This window comes from Sander lucioperca, chromosome 3, assembly GCF_008315115.2.
Source record: "Sander lucioperca isolate FBNREF2018 chromosome 3, SLUC_FBN_1.2, whole genome shotgun sequence".
Classification (NCBI taxonomy): domain Eukaryota; kingdom Metazoa; phylum Chordata; class Actinopteri; order Perciformes; family Percidae; genus Sander; species Sander lucioperca.
The window spans coordinates 27,578,369-27,604,970 of NC_050175.1; the positions used below are offsets into that span (position 1 = coordinate 27,578,369).

A 26,602-nucleotide genomic window follows, 5' to 3' on the forward strand; every position below is an offset into this window, starting at 1 on the left:
TGCAAACTGTAGGACACAGCAAGAGCTCTCCACTCCACCCCCTCCATGACTCAAATCCTGCCAGCATGTCCAGACTTATGGAACCAGACTGTGTGAGTGACATGACTCCCAAATGTGTCTTTATTTTACTATTTATATACCAAAATGGCAAGTAGTGTTTTTTTAGGTGCTCATATTATGCTTTTTGGCTTTTTCCCTTTCCTTTATTGTGTTATATATCTTCTTTGTGCATGTAATAAATAGGTTTACAAAGTGAAAAAAACCCAAAGTCCACCCCAAAGGGACTTACCATCTCCAACAGAAAACACTGTTCACAAACTGCTCCAAACAGCTCTATTGTAGTCCAGCCTTTACTTCTGTGACAAACGTGCCTTTGTAACACATTACAATGCTCGCCTAGCTGCTAGCGTGGCATGCCCTCATACTCTGCTTCTGACTGGCTAGCTGTGCTTACCTTAGCTACTGCGCATGTGTGACTCCCAACAAAGATTGAATAGAAGTGAGATGTCTCACTCGGTAGCTAAAATAGAGAGCTCAACACACAGGGTGAAAAGATGAGCTGCAGCAATGTCCAGTACAACAAAAATATGGTGTTTTTCGAAAATTAAACCATGTAAACCTATTCTGATATAACCTCTAAATACAATTATGAACCTGAAAATGAGCATAATATGAGCACTTTAATCTTTGGATTATTCTGAAAACACGTGTGCTAGTTTGGACCTCCAGGAGATGATAACATGCACCACAAATTGAGTAAAGAGACCCAAGACTTCAAGAACGTCTCAAGAAAGCGGCTGACATGAACGAGGTTAAAAGGACAGGTTCACATTTTTTTTCCCCCCCAAGTCTGTCTTAAAATACTGCCCACGTGTAATCATTCCTTCTGTCCAATCCGGACGTGAAGGGATTTCCTAATAAGGCTGTTTCAATGTAGGAGACGGGGGACAAAAACCACAGTCCTCTCTGTGTGAGACAGAGTTAGTCAAATCACGTGGGTAACTTCCAAAATTAAAGACATTTTAGAGCAAAACGTGCTCTTTTTCTTTAGTGATGTCCCTGCGGAGGAGAGGGAATTTTTTTTTAAAAGATCGTAACCTTGAAAGAAACCCACTTGATAGACTTATTCATACTCCTGAAGCCTTGTATTAGCTCTGCTTAAATGTTAAAATGTTTTTTTTGCACGGAGTCATATCTTACATTATAATCATGTAAGGAAGATGTCTCTTCACTGCCAGTTAAATCAGCGATCAATAACTCAATTCTTTTTTAAAGGATTTTTAGACTTAGTATGAACAAGAGGAATAATTACAACAAGCAAAACCTATTTCAGTGTTCAGACTTTTAAAGGTCCACTTGAGAAAATTTGAACCTATCCCTCAAATTTGAGCAAATGTTGCTGTCAAATACGAAAATACACTGTATGAGAGCTGTCAGGTGGGAATGTGAAAAGTGGTCTTAGTGTTGATGTCCATTTAACATTTCAACTGAGAATTTCAAGAGCGAGTAATCTATTAAAGGGACCTACATGTCAAATAACTCCCCATATCACTGAATATAATGAGTCAAAGCAGCATGAAAATGCAGATTTGCACCATTCAAAATAGATTTGACAGAAATGTATGGCGTTGCACTTTCACATACGGCACTGTAAGATCTTGTGGAAATGTTCCTGCATACATGTAAATCATTGAGTCAAAATGATTTCACAGGTCAGTTTGATACAGTAACTGATACAATGTATTTTTTTTTTATGTAAAATGAGCTTTCTAGTTAAGTTGAAATAACATATTTGTATCTAAAAATCTACAGTTATTCACTTTCACCTACAACACAGAGAATTAGATATCTGGGAACCGAGTGCAGCCGTACTAAAAAAAAAAAAAACATAAAAGGATTTCAGAGCAGCCTGTTTGGAGAAATGTTGCCGCACACCGGGCACCCACAGGGGCCACGGCAGGGGAACTCTACAGCGGGAAATGTGAGATTGGTGAATTTGAGTCAGCAGGTAGCATTTTGTTTTGTTGGAGGAAGCTTTAACACACAAACTCCTGTCTCATGCGGATGATCTGCAGTAAGGCGGCCTGGACGTCCTCATCCATGTGGCCCTACGACAGAAACACAGTCAGGATGAGCTTCACTTAATCCATTTGTACCATATTTCTTCCTTTCAGGCTCTGTTGTCAATTCCTCACACAACAGATCATTCTGCGCTTCAGCTCTTGACCGCTACGGTGCACTTACACCTTCATATTTTTTAATAATTTGGGCTGAGCCGTATTTTGTTTGTACCATTTTTTCCCCTGTTTTGATGAATTCATTTGCAGGATTTCCAACTATAGGAGTTACCATTACATGTTCCCAACCCATCTGCAATGGCTGCCTCAAATAACCAGCAGGCTTTCACACGACATTTTACCGCCGTGTAAACATATGAAGTACCTCTTGCTTTTGGATGGTGACAAAGTGCTAAAAGTTGGTTGATCTTGATTTTACAATAACACAGCCGTCATTCAATAAAACGGACGCAATTTCATAAACATCTTCACAATTATTTTTTTTTCATTCAATGTTTGCAAGTATGACCGTTTATTCTTTTAATCTGCACTGCCAGTGTGTCATACAAGTCTTCCGCGATCTGTTTAACCTCTCTATCACGTCGACTGCATGCTAACTAGAGCCGTGCTGCAGCGGTTGTGACAGCGCCCAATTTTTTTCTTAATTACTTTCTGTTGCCATATGCAGAAATGTATGACTAGCCAATAACATTTGTAAAGGGGGGTTTTTAGAACAAGTTTAGTTATCAAAATCAGAAAAGTGTTGGCAGGGGATGACCAAGGATTGCCACAAAAGCTTTTATCTCTTCTCCAAAACATCTATCAGTTCAATTATTCTTTCACCCTGAATCTCTGTGAGCGAGTGTTGTTGTCAGGGTTCTATAAGGTTATCAAGAGGCTGTCTGAACAACGGACCCTAAATTATTTTAATTAAGACCATTCTTATGTTCAATAGAGATTAATGAGAGGAACTTACCTGTGCTGCGCTGAGAAGATGAGTTCGATAAATTGAAACCACCTCCCTGTGTTGCCTCTCAGCATCCTTAGGGAGCACAAGAGAAAGACGTGAAGTGGTTACGGTTTCGGACAAACTGGCCAGTGGAACTGGTAAATACTGTCGTGGTGCGGTCACTAAATTCTAATTCCACATTATTATAAATCTTCCAGCTACCCACATCCCCTCTCGGCCCTTTTTGGTATTCCATCCAACAATAACCTATCAGCTAAGGCACGACATTCCACCCTACTGGCCAGGCGATTGATTCTTCTAAATTGGAAGCAAACTTCGCCCCCATCCCATGATCATTAGATCAAGGAAGTTTTACATAATCTAAAAGTTGGAAAGGCTGAGGTTTTCCCTCAAGGGCTCTCTGAAGAGCTTTGATCGAATGTGGAACCCCTTACTGTCCATCATAGAGTCTTTAGACATCGTTCCTGAGGAGCCAGATATCAGAGTTTTTTCTGACTTTTATTGTCATAACTTAACACCCCAGTTTTGTTTCGGTTTGTTTTATTTATTTATTCATTTTATTTTGTAATGGTAATGTAATTGTAAGTTACCTTATGTTTTTATTATGGTGGTTTGTCTTGTCTTACCCCCCCTTTATTTATTTTTTGATTGTAATGTTTGTTACCCAGAGACAGATGGGGTTGTGGGATGGGCCCTCAGAAATGGGGAAAGAGTTGGGGGGTTGGGGGGTGGGGGTAAGGAAAAACATTGGAAGGACTGGTTTTATGTCATTCTGCGGTCCCATTGTGGATGTCTTGTATTATTATTGATGCTCAATAAAGATATATTGAAAATAAATCTTCCAGCTACACATAAATCTTAGGATGTTTTTCTACAGTTTATTTTTTGTAATTTTGAGTCATGTTTGCTGGCAAGATTCAACTACAGCCTTTATTTTCACCTCTATTTATTAAATAAAGGATACCTTCTTTATTTGATAGAGGTGAAAATAAGTGGTGCATAATATATATGTATATATATGTATGTATGTATGTATGTATGTATATATATATATATATATGTGTGTGTATGTATGTGTATATATATATATTATTATTTATTTATTTTTTTTCCCACTCTGTTGCTGTGATTGCTGTCTGTAGTTTGGTTTTTGCTTCTATTGTTTTTCAGGGTTTGACTACATTTATGTATGTCTTATAAATAAACACATTGTTAAAAAAAAATAAATAAATAAGTAGTGCAATTACTAAATCACAAAACACATGGACTGTGAGGCCATGATGTTGCTGCATCAACCTTATCAAGAAAACTTTGTAAATATCACTGTGTAAAATGTATTTAATGTTTTTAAGTCAGTCCGTCAGTCAATGACAAGAAGACAGTTACTGTGCGGTAAATATAAAAAATATAAATATAAAGCAGATTATGCACATAATATATAATACATACATAATAATAATAATAATATTGTGTATGTCCACTCACAGCCAGCTGTTGCTGTAGGCTCTTGATCTGGCCGTGGAGTGTGTCGATGTGCTGCGTCTGTCTCTTGTTGGGCGCGTTGCTTGTGTATGCCAGCTGGGACAGACCGTTCAGTGCCTGCTTCAATCGCTCAACATCTGTCAGCAACTCTGTGATCTGACACACACACACACACACATTAATATTCATACATTTACAACATATTTTCATTACAATAGCCATGTAAAAATATGACTCTCTTTCAAAATCTACATGTACACAAAGCCAAAACAGACACACAAATACTTTTCAATGGAGTATATTATCACATTTTTTATATCTATAGTCAAACACACATTCTAGTTTATATATTAAACCCATGACTGACAGCAAAGTTGACATTTTACTACCTTCTTGTCTTTGGCTTCAGTCTGCTGAGCTGATGTCTGAATCCTCCTCTGAAGATCACAGATGGTGCTGAGCGACTCATCGTATCTCTCTTTCAGCTCCCTAATTTCTTTCTCGATTGCACGTCCCTTCTCCTGGACGGCCTCCATCTCGGCCCGGGCCCTGCTCTCACCCTCCCTTGCTTGCGATGCCTCCCGATGGGCCTCCTCACTCTCCTTAGCCAAGCTCAGTAGCTTGTTGCTCAGGTTGGCAGCCTCCTCCTCCAGCTGCTGCTTCTCCTTCTTCAGCTGGTTCATTTGGTCTTCCTTGTAGCGAATGTCCTCCAGAGCCTGTGTGGCCTGAAGGAGCTCAGATTGCAGGGCAGATACGTCTTCAGCCCTCTGGGCGTTGTTCTCCTCCTCTTCACGGAGAGCCAATCGAAGCTTGGCGACCTCAGCCTCCAGGGCATCCTTGGCCTCGGCCTGTTGTTGCAGCAGAGATGCCTCTTCCCCACAGCGTTCCTGAACTTCTTTCTGTAAAGCACAAACCCTCTGGGCCTCCTCCTGCTGAGCCTCTCTTGCTTTCTTGCAGTCGGCCTGGGCTTGCTGCATGGCGTCATGGAGGGCTTTAAGCTCCGTGTCGTATGTTGCTATTCGAGTCAACTCCGATTTCAGACGCTCCTGGAGATTCTGGATCTGAGCGTTGCTGAGGGCGTTCTGGTTTTGAAGATCAGCATTCTGAAGTGTTGCCTCCTTGTGCTGCTGCTCTACCCTGACCAACTTCCGAGTTAATTCTTCAAACTTACCCTTGAGCTCTTCCTCCACATTCTTGTGCTTTTCACTGGTAACAACAGCAGAGTCAAGTCTCTGTTGAACCGATTCAATCTCAACTTTTAGTTTATCTTTCTCCTGTCTGTTGCTCTCTCTGGCAGACCTTTCTGTGTTATACTTCTCTTCCATTTCCAACAGTTTGACCGTCAACTCCTTCACCTGGGCACTGTGAGAGTGTTCTTTTTCCTCAGCCGCTGTCAGTGGGATAAACTTGGACTGAATAGCTTCCTGTATGGTATCAAGTTCTTTCTTCTGCGCCTCCAGTTCTTGGGTAAGCTTTACCGATTCCTCCCGAGCCGACGCATACATCCCAGACACTTCGTTTGCTCTCTTCTCTGCTTCGACCACAGCAGCATTCAACTTGTCGGTGATAGCTTTGTGGTCTTTTACGCTCACATAGTCCTTTTTCATCTCCGACAGGACTTTTTCCAACTTTTCTTTCAACGTGTCATTTGCTTCTTTCGCATTCTTCAATTCTCCCGCACTTTCTTTCCCCTTGGTCTCCAACTTCAACATCTCCGCTTTAACACTCTCTAAGGTGGAACTTAACTCCATCTTGACTTGCTCGTGCTGCTGTCTGGGAACATACTCTACCTCCAAGCTTTGTTTCAGAGCCTGGCTCTGCGTGGTCAGCTGTGCACACTCTTTATCTTTGTCTTCACATTTCCTCTGCAAAAGTTCATGTTTCTTCGTCAGGTCGGCATTCTGAGATCTCAGAGTGTCCATTTCACTCAGGTGTCTCTCACTTGCGCTTTGGAGTCTGCTGATGTTTTCCTGCAGCGTGGGCCTCTCGGTTAGAAGCTGCTGGAGTTGTGCCTCTGCTTTTCCGTAACGTTCGCTTGCTTCCACCAGTTTGTCCTCCAGCTCCTCCAAAGCTGTCACCATGTTCGCCCGGGCTTCATCGTGCACCTTCATGGGTACGAAGTCGCTCTCGATCCTGCTGTTAATCTCATCCAGCTGCTCTCGTAGTATCTCTCTTTCCTCCTCGCTCTCGCCGACCTCCTTAATTAGAGCCTGGCTTTTGTTAGTCACATCGACCAGTTTCCTTTTCAATGACTCATTCTGCTCTTCGAGGGCTGCCCGTATCCTCTGTTGCTCCTCAGCAGACATCGCCCCCGATCCTCCCTGGGATGACGGAGTGTCCAGCTTTCGATGGAGCTCTGCCACCTCCTCCAGCACGCGATCATAGTCTTCCCTCAGCTCAGCGATCTGCCGTTCCTTCTCGTCTACCGCGTTTGTCAGCAGGTTTTTCATGTTGTCAAACTTCTCAGCTGGCACTGTGTTGCCATGTTTAGTCTGGGTCTCCTTCAAATGGGTTTCCATTTCTAAAAGGGTTTCTGCTAGTTCGTCTCTTTCTGCAGTCAGAGCTTCCAGCTCTTGGTTCAGCTTTTCTGCCTCTGTTGCTAGCTGGTTCTCGCTGCTCTTGTACTCCTCCAAGGCCTTCTCGCTCTGCTTGAGGCGGTTACGAACGCGGCACACTTCGGCCGAAGCACCTTCATACTTGGCTTTGATGTCCTGGAGCTGGGCGCGCAGTTCTTCTGTTGCCTGGCCTCCTAAGTGTTCCTTAACGGCTACTACATGGGCTTGCAGCTGTTTGACCTTACACTCAGAATCCAGCATCCTCTTCTGGACGTCCCCCAAGGCGTCCTCCAGTTCTTGAACCTGCTGGTCGGCCTGTTTCTGGATGGTGTCTCGGCTCTGAGCCAGCTCTTGGCACTCTCGGTTTTTACGGTTTAGGGCAGATTGAAGGCGTGCCGTCTCGTCCTCTGCTGCCTGTTGTTTTCTCTTGACTGCCTCAAGTTCACGCCGGAGTGCATCCAGTTCAGCAGAGACGTCCCAGCCTACAGTGGGCTGACTTTTCTCTGGAGGTCGGGACAGGGAACGTGATACGACAGCATTCTGGAGCATCTGCAGAGAAAGAGGAAAAACGTATTTAATGATCATTATTAGTCATTTTCATGGAAAGCCAGCTACTTTATTTGCGAGTACAGAATAGGTGTTGACTGCTTTGTGATACATTCACAAAAAGGGTTCCTTAGCTTTCTTTCCTTTGATTTGTAATCCTTCAGAACAGACTGACTAGTTCTTAGTTCTAGCTCTTAATTTAAGAAGAAAGAAAGAAAACCAATCAGCATCTGAATTATGTATAAGCAGTTTAATTTGTATGCGCATGTCCTGCTGTAAGCCCACTATTGCAGGGCTTACGGCCTCGCCACCAGTGTATGAATGTGTGTGAATGGTTCCTGTACTTTGTAAAAGTGCTTTGAGTAGTTGTTAAGACTAGAAAAGTGCTGTATAAATGCAGTCCATTTACATTGTTGACACGGACTGCTTCGATACAAACTACTAACGCTGCATTTTAAACATCTGCAGGTGATGTGAAACCGTTCCACAGATGAAAACGTACCTGATCAGAATCCAGGCTGTGAGCTTGTTTGACCAAAATGTTTTCTTTACCTGCAAGACAACAGTGTAAAAACATACCATTCAAAGCTCCTCGTGCTCTGCAGGCGACGGTTTGAAATAATGATATCAAATGTTTCTTTAGGATTCAAGAAATGGAAGGAAGCTTACCTTTGATAACAGACTGCCCTGAGTAGTCCCCCTGTGAATACAGACAGATAAACATTCTCATTACAAATGGTTGAACTGAGACTTTTTAGATTTGAAATATATATTTATTTACAACACATTGTAGAAAACCAAGATGGCACGGCAGAATGGCGACACGGTGTGTTGGTGCGCTCTGTTTTGTTTTGTGTTTTAACTTTGTTTCTTGCGATGGTACCCGTATCTCATTCACAAGTGAAGAGCTCGTGAACTTCAGGGGAACAACACCATCAGACTTATTTCCCACTTTTCTTCTCCCTTCACTGGAAATTTTGGACATTCTGGTCAAAGGTGCGCTCACCTTTGCTCATGCAGCGAAACGCCGGAGGAGAGAGAAACGGGCCGGTGCGCTGGTGCGTCTCCGCCAGCGAGGATCACGCACACCGTTACCTGGAATATTCCTCTCTAACGTGCGCTCTCTGCCCAACAAAGTGGAGGAATTACAACTGCTGTTGGGGGGAAACAGGACTTTTCTTCATCTGCTGTTTTGTGCTTCACGGAGACATGGCTCTGTGGATTAATACCGGACTCTGCGCTGCAGCTGGCAGGCTTACAGCTTTTCAGAGCGGACAGAGACACGGATCTCTCCGGCAAAACTAAAGGTGGAGGAATCTGTTTCTACATCAACAGCGGTTGGTGCAACGACGTGACAGTGATCCAGCAGCATTGTTCTCCTGACCTGGAGTATTTCATCATAAACTGTAAGCCTTTTTATTCACCCCGTGAGTTCCATTCATTAATTCTGGTCGGTGTTTACATCTCACCGCAGGCCAATGTGCAGGACGCGCAGCGCATGCTTGCCGACCAGATACTGTGTGTGGAGCGGACCAACCCGGACTCCCTAGTTATTGTCCTTGGTGACTTTAATAAAGGAAACCTCACTCATGAACTCCCTAAATATAGACAACATATTAAATGCCCGACCAGAGAGGAGAACATTCTGGATCACTGTTACACCACAGTCAGGGATGCTTATCACGCCGTCCCCCGTGCTGCACTTGGTCACTCTGACCACGTCATGGTTCACCTGATCCCCGCCTACAGGCAGAAACTAAAGCTCTGCAAACCTGTAGCGAGGACATCAAGGAAGTGGACCAGTGAGGCTGTGGAGGATCTCCAGTCGTGTTTGGATTGTACTGACTGGGATGTGTTCAGGACTGCTACCAACAGTCTGGATGAGTACACAGAGGCTGTGACGTCATACATCAGCTTCTGTGAGGACTGCTGTGTTCCATCAAGCACCAGGGTGAGTTACAACAATGACAAACCCTGGTTCACAGCCAAACTCAGAAGGTTAAGGCTGGCTAAGGAAGACTCGTTCAGGAGTGGGGACAAAGACAGATTTAAAGAGTCAAAGTACAAGTTTAACAAGGCAGTGAAGGAGGCTAAACATCGGTACTCTGAGAAGCTCCAACGCCAGTCCTCAGCTAACGACTCTGCGACAGGAAAAAAAAACTCTGAACTCTGAGACTTGAACTCTGTAGTTGGTAGGCAGATCACCAACTACAAGCCTAAAACCCCCCACTCCTTCAATGACCGACACCTAGCCAACGACCTGAACGAGTTCTACTGTCGATTTGAAAGACAAAAGGACAGTCCTGACACCATCCCCCACGACACCTCCCTACAGCTACAGCCACTGTGCATCACCTCCACCTCCCCTTCCTCAACAGGGTCGTGGCCCCCCCCACCAGCCCTCCTTAAAGGTCCCCTCCACCTCCACCCCCCCTCCCACCTCAGTGACGACCCTCTCCATTCACGAGAGGGACGTCAACAGACTCTTTAGGAGACAGAATCCCAGGAAAGCTGCTGGACCGGATGCTGTCTCCCCATCCAGCTTGAAGCACTGCGCTGACCAGCTGTCTCCAGTGTTCAGACATTTTTAACACCTCACTGGAGACATGTCACGTGCCAGCCTGCTTCAAGACCTCAACCATAATCCCTGTCCCCAAGAAGCCAAGGACCATAGGACTTAATGACTTCAGACCCGTCGCCCTGACCTCTGTGGTTATGAAGTCCTTTGAGCGCCTTGTGCTTTCACACCTCAAAGCCATCACTGACCCCCTCCTGGACCCCCTGCAGTTTGCCTACAGAGCCAATAGGTCTGTAGATGATGCAGTCAATTTGGCCCTCCACTACATCCTCCGGCACCTGGACTCCGCAGGAACCTACGCCAGGATCCTGTTTGTGGACTTCAGCTCTGCCTTCAACACCATCATCCCGGCTCTGCTTCAGGAGAAACTCTCACAGCTTGGTGTGCCTGACTCCACCTGCAGGTGGATCACTGACTTCCTGTCTGACAGGAAGCAGCATGTGAAGCTGGGGAAACACGTCTCCGACTCACAGACCATCAGCACCGGATCCCCCCAGGGCTGCGTTCTTTCTCCTCTGCTCTTCTCCCTGTACACCAACAGCTGCACCTCCAGTCACCAGTCCGTCAAGCTTCTGAAGTTTGCGGACGACACCTCCCTCATCGGACTCATCTCTGATGGAGACGAGTCCGCCTACAGGTGGGAGGCTGTCCACCTGGTGACCTGGTGCAACCAAAAGAATCTAGAGCTCAACGCTCTAAAGATAGTGGAGATGGTTGTGGACTTCAGAAAGAACCCAGCTCCACCTGCCCCCATCACCCTCTGTGGCTCCACAATTGACACTGTGGAGTCTTTCCGCTTCCTGGGAACTACCATCTCCCAAGATCTCAAGTGGGAGCTGAACATCAGCTCCCTCGTCAAGAAAGCACAACAGAGGATGTACTTCCTGCGGCAGCTGAAGAAATTCAACCTGCCAAAGACAATGATGGTGCACTTCTACACAGCCATCACTGAGTCCATGCTCACATCCTCCATCACCATCTGGTACGCTGCTGCCACTGCCAAGGACAAGGGCAGGCTGCAGCGTGTCATTCGGTCAGCTGAGAAGGTGATTGGCTGCAATCTGCCGCCGCTCCAGGACCTATACGCCACCAGGACTCTGAAGCGTGCTGGAAAGATTGTGGCTGACCCCTCCCACCCCGGACACAAGCTCTTTGAGCCACTCCCCTCTGGCAGGAGGCTGAGGTCCATCAGGACCAAAACCTCACGCCACATAAACAGTTTTTCCCCTCCGCCACTAGCCTTCTAAACAAGGCCCGGAAACCACCCTGACTCTCTCCACACCCCACCTCTGGCTCCTCATGCCACTGTACCTACTCTGCTGTAGCGTTCCTTTTTACTACTGTTTAACTTATTTGACTATTTATTTAAATTTATTTTATCGTTATTAATACATACTGTGTGTATATGTTTATACTTATATTGTTTATATTCTTTTTATCCTTCTTATATTTGTATGTGTGACATGCTCCAACAACACCATGACAAATTCCTCGTATGTGCAACGTACTTGGCAATAAAGCCCTTTCTGATTCTGATTCAGAATGTTTTAGCAGCAACTCATGCTGTAATGTTCACTACATGTATTAAGCATTTTCTCAAAGCAGACTCACAGTTGCCAGTTTATTAGGGACACTTGGCTAAAATGAATGGAGTCTAATACATCAGTCCTGCAACATATCCTCTCTCCATGAAGGTTACAATGTTATTTTTTTTGGATTAAAACAAAACCGTTTTAGAGACGTCTGATTCCCTTGTGTTATCATTTTTGGGGGAGAGGTGCTTCTGTTATTTAGCCTACCCTCCTTGATATAAATGGGATGGACAAAATAATAGAAAAAAAAACATGTCAGTATAATGCTAAACAGTTGAATAGCACCACAAGAAGTACAGGTTCCAAATAAACCATAAATTGAATCGATACAAAAACTAAACAATACAACCTTGTTTATTGCAGGCCTGTTGTATTAGACTGCATTAGTTTTAGCTAGGTGTCCCTAATACACTGGCAACTGAATGTTGGTTTACTAACACACAACGTCAATTTAAGACTTTCAGACAGTGAAAAATCTTCACTGTATTAATTTCCTTAAGGATTAAAGGCTCAAAGTAGAAATCAGATAAGAATAAAGTCACTGACCAATGTACTCCGGAGCTGGACCTTGACAGTCTCCAGGCCTCGAGCTCCTTCTTCTCTTTCTTTGGCACTGAGTAACACCTTCAACTGCTCCTTCTGATTCAACAGAGAGAAAAACAAAGGCCCTTTCAGATCAATACATGACTGATGATTAAGTGATGGCAAATACAATTAAATATACCTATATATATATATATATATATATATATATATATATATATATATATACACAAAAAAGGTATACAAACGCTTCAATTGCAATTATGCTGACTATTCAAAAATACATTTAGATCTTTTTTTCACATCTTTGAGAAATGCAGATAATGCCTACCACACACCAGTGTGAACTGTTTGGTGTAAAAACATCCTGTGCTATGATTTTGTCACTTCTGCAGGTACTTCAAGTAAAAGAGAAAAACAGTATCAAAGTAGCTTAGTGAAGGCGTTTGGACCAAAATAGACTTTACTACTTTTTTTTTTACTTCATTCATTTAGTGCTGTTTAGCAAAAAGTGAATTTGTTTTCATTGTTGATATATTATGAAGAGGAGAGTTCTTGGTAGTCAAATCTGACTTCCAGATCTCTCTGTACACATTCATGAAACATACAAGAGCATACATCGCAACATGTGTACATGCACGATGACATTTGAGATTCATAGATTTTTTTTTGTTTTTGTTAGTCTTTCTTTCCTTACTTTCCGACTGAAACAATGGAACCAACATTTCCTTTTAGATTTCTTTAAGGAAACTACAAAATGGTGAATTGCCACATCACTTGACCTTACATCCTGAATGTGTGGCCTGGGTAGGATGTTATTTAGTGCTATTAAGTAACAATCGAGTGGTATTTCAGATTGTGCTACCTTCCTTTTCCCTTCACTTCCATGTGTACAGTTCTGTGTTGATACAGCACCAGCAACATCCTCCAGTTTTTCATTTGCTCTTACTTTAAGGTTTCAGAGGTCATACAGTAACTTGACACTGTCTCCACTTTGCACTCATGGCTGCTACTACTGTATATTAAATGTTATGTTGATTATAACGTGCATCCAGTGTAAGGTTCTTTCAAACAAATGTAACCAGTAAAACTATTGAGAAAATCGTGAAAAAGGCCCACAATGTTCAATAAATAATTGTCGTTTCATACCTCTTTTTGAGTGTCTTCCACAGTGATCTTTTCCTGCAGATGAATAAAACAGATGTTATATATTAGATTAGATTCAACTTCATTGTCATTGTGCAGAGTACAAGTACAAAGACAATGAAATGCAGTTTGCGTCCAACCAGAAGTGCAAAAAAAGCAGAAAAGTGCAATGTGATATTCAAGTATAGACAGGTGGTGCATAGGCAGGACAAGAAATATATTGCAGTGTTATAAGAGCAGAATAAATATGGCTATGTAATATGAACAGTGTATATACATTCAATTGTGTAATCAACAACTGACAATACGGCACTAAAATTCCTTTGATCATGAATAATTTACATTAGCAATCAGTATTAAAAGCCTGCTCAGCCTCCTCTGTGATTAGAACATATTTACACAATCCCTGATATTAAGATGATGACATTAAGCCAAGAGAGCTTGACTCAACTCAGCTTTTATTATGTATATTTGCTTATATTTGGCACCCAAACCTCTAGTTTGGGACCCTCAGATCTACTTACCCACAGAAAAAAAAAAAACAAGCCAGTGGTAAAGGACAAGCGTGCCTGGAGGGTTTTACTCTACTGTACTGTATTCTCTAGCTAAGTTGCTCTTGTTGTGTTGCTGTATTGTTTACCTGTGTGAGCTGTTGCTGCAGCATGTTGACCTTATCTAACAGGGCTCTCTGATCCTGGTGGTACTTCCTGAGATTTTCCTGCATGGTCTCGTTCTGCCTCTCCAAGTCCTGAAACAAACACCCACAAATAAAACCATAACGCTTACAAACTTACAACCAAAATACAATTACTAAATGCTAAAAAAAAGAAGAAGTAATAATTCATCAGTACTTTATGGATATGGATGTCTTGATCACTGATTTTGACTTTTGATGTAGTGAATTCCAGCATTCGCAACACTCGCACGTAAACGGCTTGTGTGTTTGTGAGGAATAGGGAGGCTGAAGTTAAACAGCACTTACGTGTATGATCTGATCCCTTTTGTTAACCTCAGCTGCCTCCGATCTCTCCGCTGAATGCTGAGAATGAGACAGGATCTTTTTTACAACCAGGTTTTGAAGACATTACCATAGGCTATGAAAGCGTATGGAACAACTCTCACTTATAATCACTAGATGGCAGTCCTGTACATGTGAGCGGCAGTGAGTACCTTATAGGTTCAGCTATATGAAAAGGCTGTACCAAGTCAAAGAAAATGATTTGAAATGTGGAACAACTGGAAGAAAATGCAGAATAGGGAGGCTTCAAAGTGTCTTAGCATTTGGATGCTGGACAGGAAGGATTTTAGCCTGGGAAAACCCTGACGAACTTCCAGCAAATTTGAGATTTGCTCTGCAAGTCAGTCTGGCCAAGAGCCCATTCAAACCCATTTCCAATGTCCCCAAAATCGAGGCACCAATCACAACTGCTGAGGCGGGCATTACGCGACGACGATAGCGCAGCGACGGCGAGCAGCTTTTTGTTTACATTCAACATGATGGCCACCGAAGCGCAGCGTCACCCGGATCGTTGGTCTGATTGGTTGGACTATCCAATGCGCCGTCGAGGCATTTGAGCGGCGTCCGTTGGTGACGCCCCTTTGGAAATGAACTGTCAATGAACCTTTCCCAGACCCACTCTCAGTTATAACTGAGAAGGGTCTGGTGTCAACCAGGCTAGAAGGATTCAGAAATATTAAAGTGCCCATATTATGAAAAAAATCACCTTTTCTGGAATTTGGGGTGTTATGTTGTGTCTCTGGTGCTTCCACACACATACAAACTTTGAAAAAAATCCATCCATGCTGTTTAGAGTGAGATACGGTTTCTGAATGTGTCCTGCCTTCAGTCTCTGGGTGAGCTGTTCAAAATCGGCACGGCTTGTGACGTCACAAGCCGAAACGAGCAGGCTAACCGCAACCATTAGCTCGTAGCGTTAGCATGCTAACGCTAGCATGCTACCTCGTTCTCAATAGCAAAGCACTGCTACAACACACACAAGTTCACCATAATCTTCAAAAGAACTACTTACATGTGCGCCCTCATTTAGAAGTCTCCCAGCTAATCCTGCCTTGTAACTGACCGAAGTTGTAGAAACAGCCTTTCTTTTACTGTCTATGGAGCTAGCTAGCTGACATGATCTACATCTGAGCTACTGGGCATGTGCAAGTGCAATCAAAGATAGTACAGAAGAAGAAGAAGAAGAAAAGAGGTCTCACTCTGTAGCTAAAACAGAGACCAGCTGAAAAGAGGATCTGCAGCAGTGAGAGAGAGCACTGCAGTACAACAAAAATATGGTGTTTTTTGAAAATTAAACCATGTAAACCTATTCTGGTACAACCTTAAAATACAATTATGAACCTGAAAATGAGCATAATATGGCTGCTTTAATGTCAACAATGGCTTTGGGATGCAAGCACCCTTGACCTTCGTCATCTTTTAACAAAAGAGACAAAACAAACAAACAAAATGGCTCCGCCAAATTTCAGTTCATAGTTATTCCCATCATGCCACATGAGCACATGAAGGTCCTCTGAAAAATGTAAAGCAATTTGGAGAACAGCTGCTCCTCGCTATAGGTGGGGTTTAATAGATGATGTGAGCCAGCAGAGTAAATGCATACAGAATATCCATATTTATTCAGTTTTTCTTTTTATATATTCTGCTAATACACTGCATATATCTATATTATTCTTACTACTATTATAATGTCCCTGCTACTACATTGCACATATCTGTACATGTTGTTCATACATTGTTCATATTACATAGCCATATTCATTCTGCTCTTATAACACTGCAATATATTTCTTGTCCTGCCTATGCTCCACCTGTCTATACTTTGTATATCGTATTGCACTTTTCTGCTTTTTTGCACTTCTGGTTGGACGCAAAAAAAAAAAACGCATTTCGTTGTCTTTCTCTGTACAAAAACAATAAAGTTGAATCTAATCTAATCTAATAATATAATAATAAATTAAAAAAATTACCTGTCGCTTCCACTGTTCCATCTTTGCAGCCTCCTTATCTAGAACAAAATGAGAAAACAGTAAGTTCAGACTTCTTCCCATATGTTATCAAGATTTGCCAAAAACAGGTATGTTTGCAGTACACGGTTTCTTTAAAACATGTTCCACGAAAGAAATGCACACAAGAAGCACAACAAATAGATCAGAGAATAATATGGATTCAGGAAATAACCATGAAAGTCAATATTATGGCTAAAGATATTGTGAGAAGTGTTGAAAAACACTTACTGGCATGAAGATTAGAAAATAAAAATCATACAGAATATTTATGTTCTGCAATGACAATAATTCAAGGTTCTATAGCAGATCTAAAACAGTGTAAAACTATGTTAACAAACAGCATCAGGGTATCAGCTGTTTTTGCCTGCATGCATTATGGTTTTGACATATTTTTCAAAGTGTAGCCAAAATGTGCCACACTTTGTCGTTGCATTTGACAGTCACATAATTTATACTTAAAATATTTTCATGCTACTACTAAGCAAGCTTGTTACTCTTTATCAAAATCTCCTTCTTCGTGGTCTGTTGGGTGATTGTTGCTATCAACGACCGTGCTAATCATGCTCTCCTTGTATTTATTTCAAACAAGCTGCTACAAGATTCTTTTATTTTCGGTCTGTTTTGCCGTCTGACCTCTGGTGGCTTTGTCGAGGTAACTTTTGACCAGCGCAACAAGCTCCATGTTCTTGCTGAGGCGAGCGTAGTGAAATGCATCGTGACCCAAGCCGTCAACTGCCTTCATGTCGGCGCCGCTCTTCAGCAACACCTCCACTGCATCCTTACAGCCGTACTCGCAGCCCAGAATCAGCGCCGTCCTGAAGGGGGTCGACAAACACAGTTTACGAGCAAGAACATGCACATACTAGCAACGAAACAATTGTGTCACTGAAAATGAGGCTGTCAAATTAAAAATTGTGGCAAAAACAACTATTTACTGTGCATTGTGTTCAACTGCTGCTGAAAGATTCAGGGCTGTGGTAGCTGAGCTGAGTTGTCTTGTTCTTGTCACCTTTACCCTTGAACTCCTCTTGTCAAATCTAGTTCTTTTTTATTAAATGTATAAGGACTGTCTTTGCTTTGTGTTATAAAGCTAAGCTTTGTTACAATGTTTCTATAGTCCTCTTTGCAAGGTACATAAGGTCAATGCCCTTTCAGGAATACTTCTTTTCTGATAAATGTCCTTAGCTAGCACAGAATGTACTGTTTTCTCAGTGACTTTATGTTAATGTGAGAAAGAATTTGAAATTTTTCTGACAGAATTTGAAAGTTTTCTAATAGAATTTGAAAGTTTTCTGTCTTGCACTTCCTTATTTATTGACTTGTGGATGTGTGAAACACAATTTTGTTTTTATGTGGTGCATAAAAATGATAAATAAAGGAATCCTGAATCTACAGAAATACAAACAGCACGACTTTTTTAAGTCATCAACCTCTGCCATCTGTCAAAAGCTGCCTTTTGTAAGCAACACAGACTTCCAATTATTAAAATGGAGATTTGCCAACCCTACCAAAAGGTAAACACCACGAGGGCAGATGTCTCTTACTTGTTTTGTTTGTCCCGGATGGTGATGTCTGCCCCTCGCTCCAGCAGCAGCTCACAGATATGTGGATGACACATCTGGGTTGCCAGCACCAGAGGTGTCTTGCCATCCTGGAGATGAACAAAAGACATTGTACATCCATCCACAAAATTGGAAAAACAAATCTATTTGTATCTCACCTCAAAGCATACAAAGGCCCAGAGTAACTCAGAAAATAGAGAGCACTTAAATATAGAGGGCACTCATTCAAGAGAACTAAATTAAGATTTAGTGAATACCTTTTTGTGCTGCTCTAACTGACCTTATATGACATGAATGACTGATACTGGCAAGGTAACAGCCTTTAATGCGCAAGCAGATTAAAATGCTTTTCTACAATGACAACTGAACACATGGAAAATGAAAACAATTATCTTTGAAGAGACCATTACAACACGTGTGAAATGAAGTGAAAAAAAAATAAAATTCTCACGAAATCAGTGGTATTCACAGAAGCTCCGCTGTCACAGAGAAGTTTCACGCTGGAGGAGCAGCCAGCCATGACTGGGAAGTAAAAAAGTAGAAACAACTGCAATCATTCCATCCCATTTATCAATGAAATACACGTGTGCGTCCATCAGCTCAAGCATCAGCGCGGACCTGGTTTAAATGCTGAAAGGGTGAAAAGCTAAAGAAATATTCTCTTTAAAATCAAGACAGATGCCAGGTTTTCATTATTGCACTGCAATATTTTGTATATTGTGGAATCTCTGCTGATGCCATTAAATATATAGTTAAAGCACTATACTACAGTACTAGAGCAGAGTACAGTCAGTATTGGAGTAGAGCACAGTTACTACAGTAGAACAGAGTCAGCTTTAGACTAAGCACTATACTTAGGGCTGTGCAACTAATCAAATGTTTTAATCGTGATTATGATTTTGGCTCCTATTGATCACAAAAACAGAGTAATCCAGAAAAATTTTGCACTCCTATTTTGTCTTGTGTTCTGAATTAGAAAAAAAAAGTATTAAGGGAAATTTCATAGTTCAAGGTGTTTTTTTACTCTTGATTTGTTTCACTGTTTTTTTTTTTAATTCAATAATTGCTACATCTTTCCAAAAGTCAAATGAGTAATCGTGTTAAATAATGGTGATTATGATTTTTTTCCCATAATCGAGCAGCCCTAACTATACTACAGTACTAGAGTACAGCCAGTACTTCTATATAACAGAATAGAAGTCTTACCAGCATCATGTAGAGCTGTTCGTCCTTGTAGGTCCACATTTCCAACTGGACTGTTGTGCTGTAAATGAACACAAACACAAGTTGGAACAACAGAATCAAGTGAAGCAAATTATCTCACTAGTGCTGAAATATTTCTGGATCCCTGTCGAGTAAAGTATATCTGTAAAATAATCAAGTACAACATGAATACATATCTAAGAGCCCCACTTCAGAAAATCCTTTTAAAAAAATATGCAGCAATGGTTGAAATTATAAGGAAGGACGGAACATGGAATGATTCTTACATAGTAAAGTATCATGGCATAGTGTCACTAAGTGGCCTCAAAAGCTAAATAGAAATAAAAAGAATCTGAATTAACAACTCAATCAAGTTGTTGATGGGAAGCAGATGGGTTAGTTTACAAAGATGCTACAGTTGGACAATTACTCCAACAGAGGAAAGACCACTAGTTGTTTTTTTTTTATTTCAAATCTACGCCTGAGTGCAAATAATCCTTTTAAGTAATGGTTTGATTATGTTACAATATTGTAGTTGTGGTAGAAAATCATTTATGTCCACTGGTTGGCAGTGGAACCTGAGGGGCAACAGCAGGCAGGTCAAATTAGGCCAAGTGGCGCTGTGCTGATATGCATGTGACATCTCTACCCAGTAAGTCAGCTGGTTGGAGTGTACCACTGTGGTGATGAGGACCTGCTATGAAAGCCTTGAGGACTCAATGCTAACAGGGGCCTGATGTTGCTGGGTAAGCTTGCCAGCGAGCACTCTGGCCCCCACTATAAAAACCCAACTCTCTCCAGCAACAAGGGCCAAAAATTAGCAGCAAGCTCAAATGACAAAGCGAAGAGGGGGAGGGGGTGAGTAGAACGGCAATGGGAGCTGACGGTGGAGCATAGAGGGGGGGATATCCTATACCTTGAGGGTTTGGGCTGACGGAGGGAGATAGTGGAGGTGGTGGAGGTGGTGGGTGTTGGTGTCCAGCTGCTATGTCTGGTGTGATGAAGGCACCAAGAATGGACGGCAGGTTTGCAGGAGGGTATGCTTGTCAACACCACTGACAACCCCCTGCCAACAGCCGCACCCTCCGTTAGATCACTGCCATGAAAGAGGTGGGGGCAGGGGGAAGAGCTACAACGCGCACAATATTGCAGAGATAGCCCCCTGATTGTAAACACATAAATCCCCCAGTGGGGCACGGTGACTCAACAGGGCCTACTGTTGACAGATACAGAGTGGGCACGGCTGCCAGAGCTGTTGGGCAATAATTATTTAAAGGAGCTGAGAGTGGAACTGCTCTGACTGGCCAGTGACTGGAAAGCTGCTCTGTGGATCATAGATACAATGTGTGCAGATACACAACACACCAACATGAGGGGCAAAAACACTAAACAAAAAAACCCTCAAACAACCCTAAAATATGAGATATAATCTTGTAGTTTGGCATGCTTTCTCACAGGAGTAAATATCAGTCATCGGCACAAACAGTGTTTGAGTATCACAGGGAGGACAACTGCACTTTACCTGCAAGAGTTTCTGCACACACAGAGAATGTCCGTTTCTTGAAGCCAGGTGAAGAGCACTTTTACCTGAAAGCGATAAATGCAGCAATCAGAAAATGAAGTCCATTCCCAAACAAGGCTTTACATTGTATGTATTTTTAGAGCCAAATGCAATGTGCAAATATCACTCAACGAGTCACTGTAAGTGAGTCACTGCTACTAGGTCAATAGCCGCACTGTGGCAAACTGCAAAAGCAAAAATAACTGTACTGTACATATGACTCCGCTTGTATCACTTCATCTTGACAATGCCATTAAACTCATTATTATTCTATGACAAGCAGCCAGAATACATCACCCTGTTGATCGTTCTGCTAATTTTCTCCAAATTTCGAATGACAAATTCCCCTCACAGTCTTTGTCACTGCAGTGTGACAATATTTTTCAGTAGTGCTCCGACCAACCAGTAGGGTTTTATAGTCCAGCGACAAGGTTTTGCACCCTCACCAGATTCCCATTTGGAAATATGTCCAATTGAGTTTTTTGGGGAAGCCTTCCATGCTGATACATTTCCATTATCTTATCTGATGGTAAGAATTCTACTTTGGTATTGATCCTTTTAATTTGTTTAAACTATACTTGCTTGTATAAATGGTAAATATCGACTTCTTAAGCTACTTCTTAATCTTTTCTTTGCTGGCGGTGACGGTTGAGGTTGAATAGCTTAATTTTCATTGATAGATTTCTTACCAATATATCATTGGTCAGTTAGTCATGCAATTATTAAAGCAAACCTACAATATTTGCATCCTGAAATGGATGAGATTCAAACATATTCAGGTGAAAATACATTTTTTTTAAACTCAAATTAGAACTGCTGCTAAGAGTAAATGTAATGTGTTGCTTCCATCTTTGCCTCACTGCCTGAACCTTTTGTCTAAATTGCTTCTGAAAGTATTTCTCTTGCTCATTATAGAGCCTAATTTCTCATTCCAATTTATGATGGCAATGCTGAGCAGCGCTCTGCTTCTATTTATCGACTACACAGACCACTAATAGGATCAATTTTCTCCCTACCACATCCTCACCTCCTTCCTCAAAGTAGGAATCGTGGTCTTGCACGAGTACCTTAACCTGCTTTAATTTATAATGTGACAATGTGGAAATGACATCCCACCGAGTGCAAGGTGCGGGGTGGATAGCAAAAGCAACACACAAACTCTTGCAAAGGACTTTGTAGATGGTCCACATCTAAATAAAAAAATGATGCTTCTCGGTTTGTTTACCAAGTGTACCAAATGTTCTTGGCGTTTTTCAACTGTATTGTGTTATACTGCAAGGTGTTATCAAGTCTACCCTCATTGATATAATGGGGGTGGACAAGATTTTCAAACACATCAAAAGTATATAACTGCAGCTCCAGGGTACTGCTTTCATCCAACCTGTACTCACCAGTGGCATCACTCGCAGTGACATCAACACTGTGTCCCAGGATGAGATTGAGACAGTCAAGGTGTCCTCGCGTTGCAGCCAAATGAAACCTGGAAAACAAGAAGAGAGATATTAAAAGAGGAAAACAGACGGAGGGAAATGCCAAGAGTAGGCAACATGGAGTAGAGAAGGGCCAGTGAAAAAGTGATAGGGTGTAAAGGGAAGGGGGGTGAGGGTGAAACTTAAGGACAAGAGAGGGCTGCCAATGGACGCCTGGCTCCATGCTATCAGCAAGATCAGCATTCTTGAAGCAAATAACAAGAAACCTCAGAGTCTGTAATGACTCCAAGGGAACCAATAGTTACACAGAGTTTTTGTACTGTATCAGCTTCACTGTTGTATACATGAGCACTATCAAATGATAGTTTAAAAATATTAGAGACAACCTGCCAGAAAAGGAAGTCATTATCTGCTTTCTGTGTCCCCTACTCTTTTTTTGGCTGTGAAGTCACCACCCTTAGCATTTTAAAATTGAAGGAATATTATGTTGATGTTGATAAGAGGTAAAGTTTAAGAATAATCTTACAGTTACACAATGACAACATTTATAAAAGTTTTGCCTATATGTCTTGTTTGCATGTGCATGTGATAAAACTGAAAGGCCTGCATGATAACAAACGATACGAGTTATCAGCCACTTCGCTGACCTGAATATATTTTTATTCATGAGTTTCTAAAGTTCATTCTTGAACTTGGAAACAGCAGTTGAGAGACCTTGAAACTCAACGTTTAAGCCCACACGGACAAGAACTTCCTAAAATGCTCAGAAAAATGGAAAATTGAATTTCCATGCCAACTGTCAAACTCGTAATGAGGGTCATGTAATTGAATTGAAAGCCCCAGACCAGCTACTAAATGAACATTGATATGTGATGTCAACACCAACAACATGTGTTTAATTGCCACAAAGTTTGCATATTCCCTAGTTAATTACCTACTCAATTAAGTTTCCCACTGCACGTGTTTGTCAATTTCGACTGGAAACATTCCTGTTCCCCTTCTCTGATTAAACCAACCGCAGCACTGCCACCAACAGCCATGAAGGTCTCCAAAGCATTTGTGTGTAAACCAATCTTAGTGTGTCACCCATCAAGCAACATGAACCTGTTTATACACTAAGCCCGAGGTATCTGCCAAGGAGACAGCTAGGCTGTCACCTCAACACTGCCGCGGGTATTAAAAGCTGTGTTGATGGCCAGGAGATGCTGGTTCTCTGGGGAGCAGTGGAGGGTCCTGACCTCTTGGGGCAAACAGCAGACAGGAAGCAGACCAGAGCTATCCAAGTTAGGGGGATATAAGTGATGTGATTTGCCAAGCATTTTCTAGAAGGTAACTGAAGGAATGTCTCTGAACAGAGTTAAAAATACGGTAGTGGATTACTTCTCAACTTCATGAAGAATAAAGAATGAGTCACGTGACAGCGAGTGGCGCAAACAGCTACCAAGATGTTTTACACTAAAAATCATGTATTTGCAAGTACATTGTGACTATATGCAAGAAATCAAACAGACAGATTTGATTTAGGGGGACTTAAACCCACTGAAATAGTCCTGCATAAAAAGTTAACTTTGGTCGGCACAGCTTAGACTGCTAACATAAATTGCCAAACCAACAAAACAGCTAAATGTCTGACACAGACCAAACACAAATAATTGACTCTGTGGAGATATACTGCTCACCTGCCCGGAGACCTCAGTAAAATGGTTAGAGATCAATTTTGGGACAGAGACTAATGGGTCTGGCTTTGAGAGAGCACATGTCATTTCATCTTCACACCTGCTCCTTGGGCGATTTTCAGGTTGACAGTTTACAGGATATGGTTGCTATTTTTAGAGAGTGGACAGGGAAGAGTAAACCAGAGAGTATATGCTGGTAGCTAAACCATATACAGTGCATGATGTGTGTCTCTAAAGGCACAACAGTGGCCTCTGCAGCTTCAAATACTACCAAATTATTTCTGCAATCCCAATCCCAATCATTGCTGCACATTGTTTTGAGAAGTCTGCAAGTCCTCTGATACATTAACATGGGCATGTATGTGCATTAGATAATGGCATAATAATGCAGGTACACCTTTTCAAAGATCAATACACTTTTATTTCTAAAGAATATTTAACACTGGAACTGGAAGACATTTTAAATATCCACAATATGTCTTTGATCTCCTTTAGTATGTCGTCTTTCACGCTGTTGTACAGTTGTGGAATTGCCGTTTGTGACACGTATGTTCTCCCAGGAAATTCATACTGGCTGTCAAATGTTTGCGGCATTAGTCGAGTGTTTGTGCGATAGACTACAGATTCTGTACTACATTTAACAATCATTTATTAAACACTAAATTTACATAATATATAATTAATAAATTATATCTATCTATATCTATGTGGCTATCTGCTACATGGCCAGTAAATGTTTGTATCAAAATAGTTCTGTTTTCAGTCTTCATTTTGGCGAAGGTGCAGCTACTTTCTTCTTCTGCTCCTCTGCTGTCTGCAGGTTGGAGCTTCGTGGGGGCGGGCCGACAACCCCCCCCCCCCCCCACACACACACACACACACACACACACACACACACCAGACGCCAGCTACCACATCACTTCTGTTTACTGGTAGCTATCGTTTACCTCAGGCTAATTAATTAGCTAGTAAGTGGCGATTTTTTGGCAGCCAGCCTTCCAAAAGAAAGCACGATGAAATTAAATAACCGATCATTAACCGTTGACCGACAAGCAAGTAACGGAGTTACTTGACTTGACTTTCCGCACTCCGTGTCCGCGGACAGCTGTAGGCTTGTACCGGTTAATGTTCTGTGCATTGTCGGACACATGCAGCCACTTTCCTGAAACCGCTTGCGAGACTGACAAGTCCACAGCGGCGTGTATACCCGAGCCTGTCTCCACCGCCTCCACCTGCAGGTTGTCAACTATGTGCTTTGGAATGAAAGGGAGAAAACAGGACGGCGAGTAACACGACGCATATCGCTCATATATATATATTTTTTTTTTTTTGACGCCGCCTTAACTGCAAAGTGTTGCGGGAAACCCTGCTCCAATAACTAGCGTTTTCTCTGTCTCTCTCTCCGCCAGGAGTCCCGCCTCCACACAAAAAGACCATGTGACTGACAAGAGGGTTCACTCCTCGTTACGCTAAGGAAGCGAGAGTGGTCATCCAGTCTCTTTGGTAGAGAGAGAGAGAGAGAGAGAGAGAGAGAGAGAGAGAGAGAGAGAGAGAAGGAAAACAAACAAGCATGCAAATGGAAATTATCGCTCTTTTTTTTATCATGCGATTAATTGATTTATTGACTATCGCGACAGGCCTACCCAATTCTGCAGTACTTTTTTCAGGAAATAAGAATTTGACTAACCCACTCTATGCTATGTCAGCACCAAACAGCAGAAAAAAGTCAGCAACTAGTGATGAAGAAAGCCAAACATTTAACGAGCTAAAGACGCTCATGTTTCTCACGAGTTGGTGGAAAACAAACCACAGCTAATACGAGAGTGAATATTAGACTTAAAAAACAGGTTGACAGAAACAGGATTGTAGAATATTGAAGTATTGTATTTGTCATCGTGTTTTGAAGCTCTTCTGCCTCCCAGTGGCCATAAATCTATCAATGCAGCTTTAAATAAAACATAATAATCCCCATAATCCTTTTAATGATGTCCATGTTTGCTGATCTTTTATTTTTGATGTTTTTCTACAACACAGCATGTGAAGGCATAGTGGTGTAGTTGATTTGAAATTCTGTTCTCAATCTGTCATAAGATTAGGGTCCACATCACGCAGATCCAACTGTGAAACTCACAGCTTGCTATTATTATTCTAAAAAAAAGACACTTGAGCACAAAATGTGTTACCGCTAATCCTGACAAACAATGGGCATGCAGCAGTATCTTTACCCAGTGCCAGTTTCATGCTGCAGGGCCAAGCGAGCGGCTGCCTCGATTGATGTGCTGTCATGTGGACGTGTTTTTGCTGCTAAGCCCTCGGCAGCTAGCTATCACCACTGCACAGAACAAGCAGGTGTGATGGGTGGGCTAACCTCACTGGGATCCAGCGTAATGCCATGGCAGAGATGTAAACTGTTTACTCAGCTGGAAGCCGCGATAGAACAGTTAGAGCTGAATTAATTAGCTGAACGCAGTAAGGCTAATCCAAGGCACACCAAATTATATATTGAGGATAACAGTTTGTAATTAGTTTCCCCACAGAGGTCTATGATTAGAAGGCATCGCCATTCGACATTCCTTTGTTGGCTTTTGCAGAGGCCAGAAAGCCATAGACACGTGTTGGTCTGTGTGTGGCCCACTGAACTATAAGCAGTCTTGCTGAGTTGCAATTGTGGTTC

At 42.1% G+C, this 26,602-nt stretch overlaps 1 protein-coding gene across 1 annotated transcript in view; it reads right to left on the reverse strand.

Annotated features, from left to right (window-relative positions):
- Positions 1-1,086: 1,086 nt before the first annotated feature.
- Positions 1,087-26,602, reverse strand: part of uacab (uveal autoantigen with coiled-coil domains and ankyrin repeats b) — a 58,005-nt gene continuing 32,489 nt past the window's right edge. Inside the window, exons 3-19 of the mRNA XM_035999591.1 lie at positions 22,214-22,302; positions 20,784-20,848; positions 19,265-19,322; positions 18,510-18,580; positions 18,041-18,147; positions 17,130-17,311; positions 16,458-16,495; positions 14,452-14,508; positions 14,110-14,217; positions 13,473-13,505; positions 12,327-12,419; positions 8,280-8,310; positions 8,113-8,162; positions 4,899-7,613; positions 4,513-4,665; positions 3,034-3,099; positions 1,087-2,108 (exon numbers count right to left, since the gene is read on the reverse strand). Coding sequence (XP_035855484.1) covers positions 2,037-2,108; positions 3,034-3,099; positions 4,513-4,665; positions 4,899-7,613; positions 8,113-8,162; positions 8,280-8,310; positions 12,327-12,419; positions 13,473-13,505; positions 14,110-14,217; positions 14,452-14,508; positions 16,458-16,495; positions 17,130-17,311; positions 18,041-18,147; positions 18,510-18,580; positions 19,265-19,322; positions 20,784-20,848; positions 22,214-22,302 — 3,988 coding nt within the window. The 3' untranslated portion in view covers positions 1,087-2,036. The remainder of the gene's footprint in view (positions 2,109-3,033; positions 3,100-4,512; positions 4,666-4,898; positions 7,614-8,112; positions 8,163-8,279; positions 8,311-12,326; positions 12,420-13,472; positions 13,506-14,109; positions 14,218-14,451; positions 14,509-16,457; positions 16,496-17,129; positions 17,312-18,040; positions 18,148-18,509; positions 18,581-19,264; positions 19,323-20,783; positions 20,849-22,213; positions 22,303-26,602) is intronic.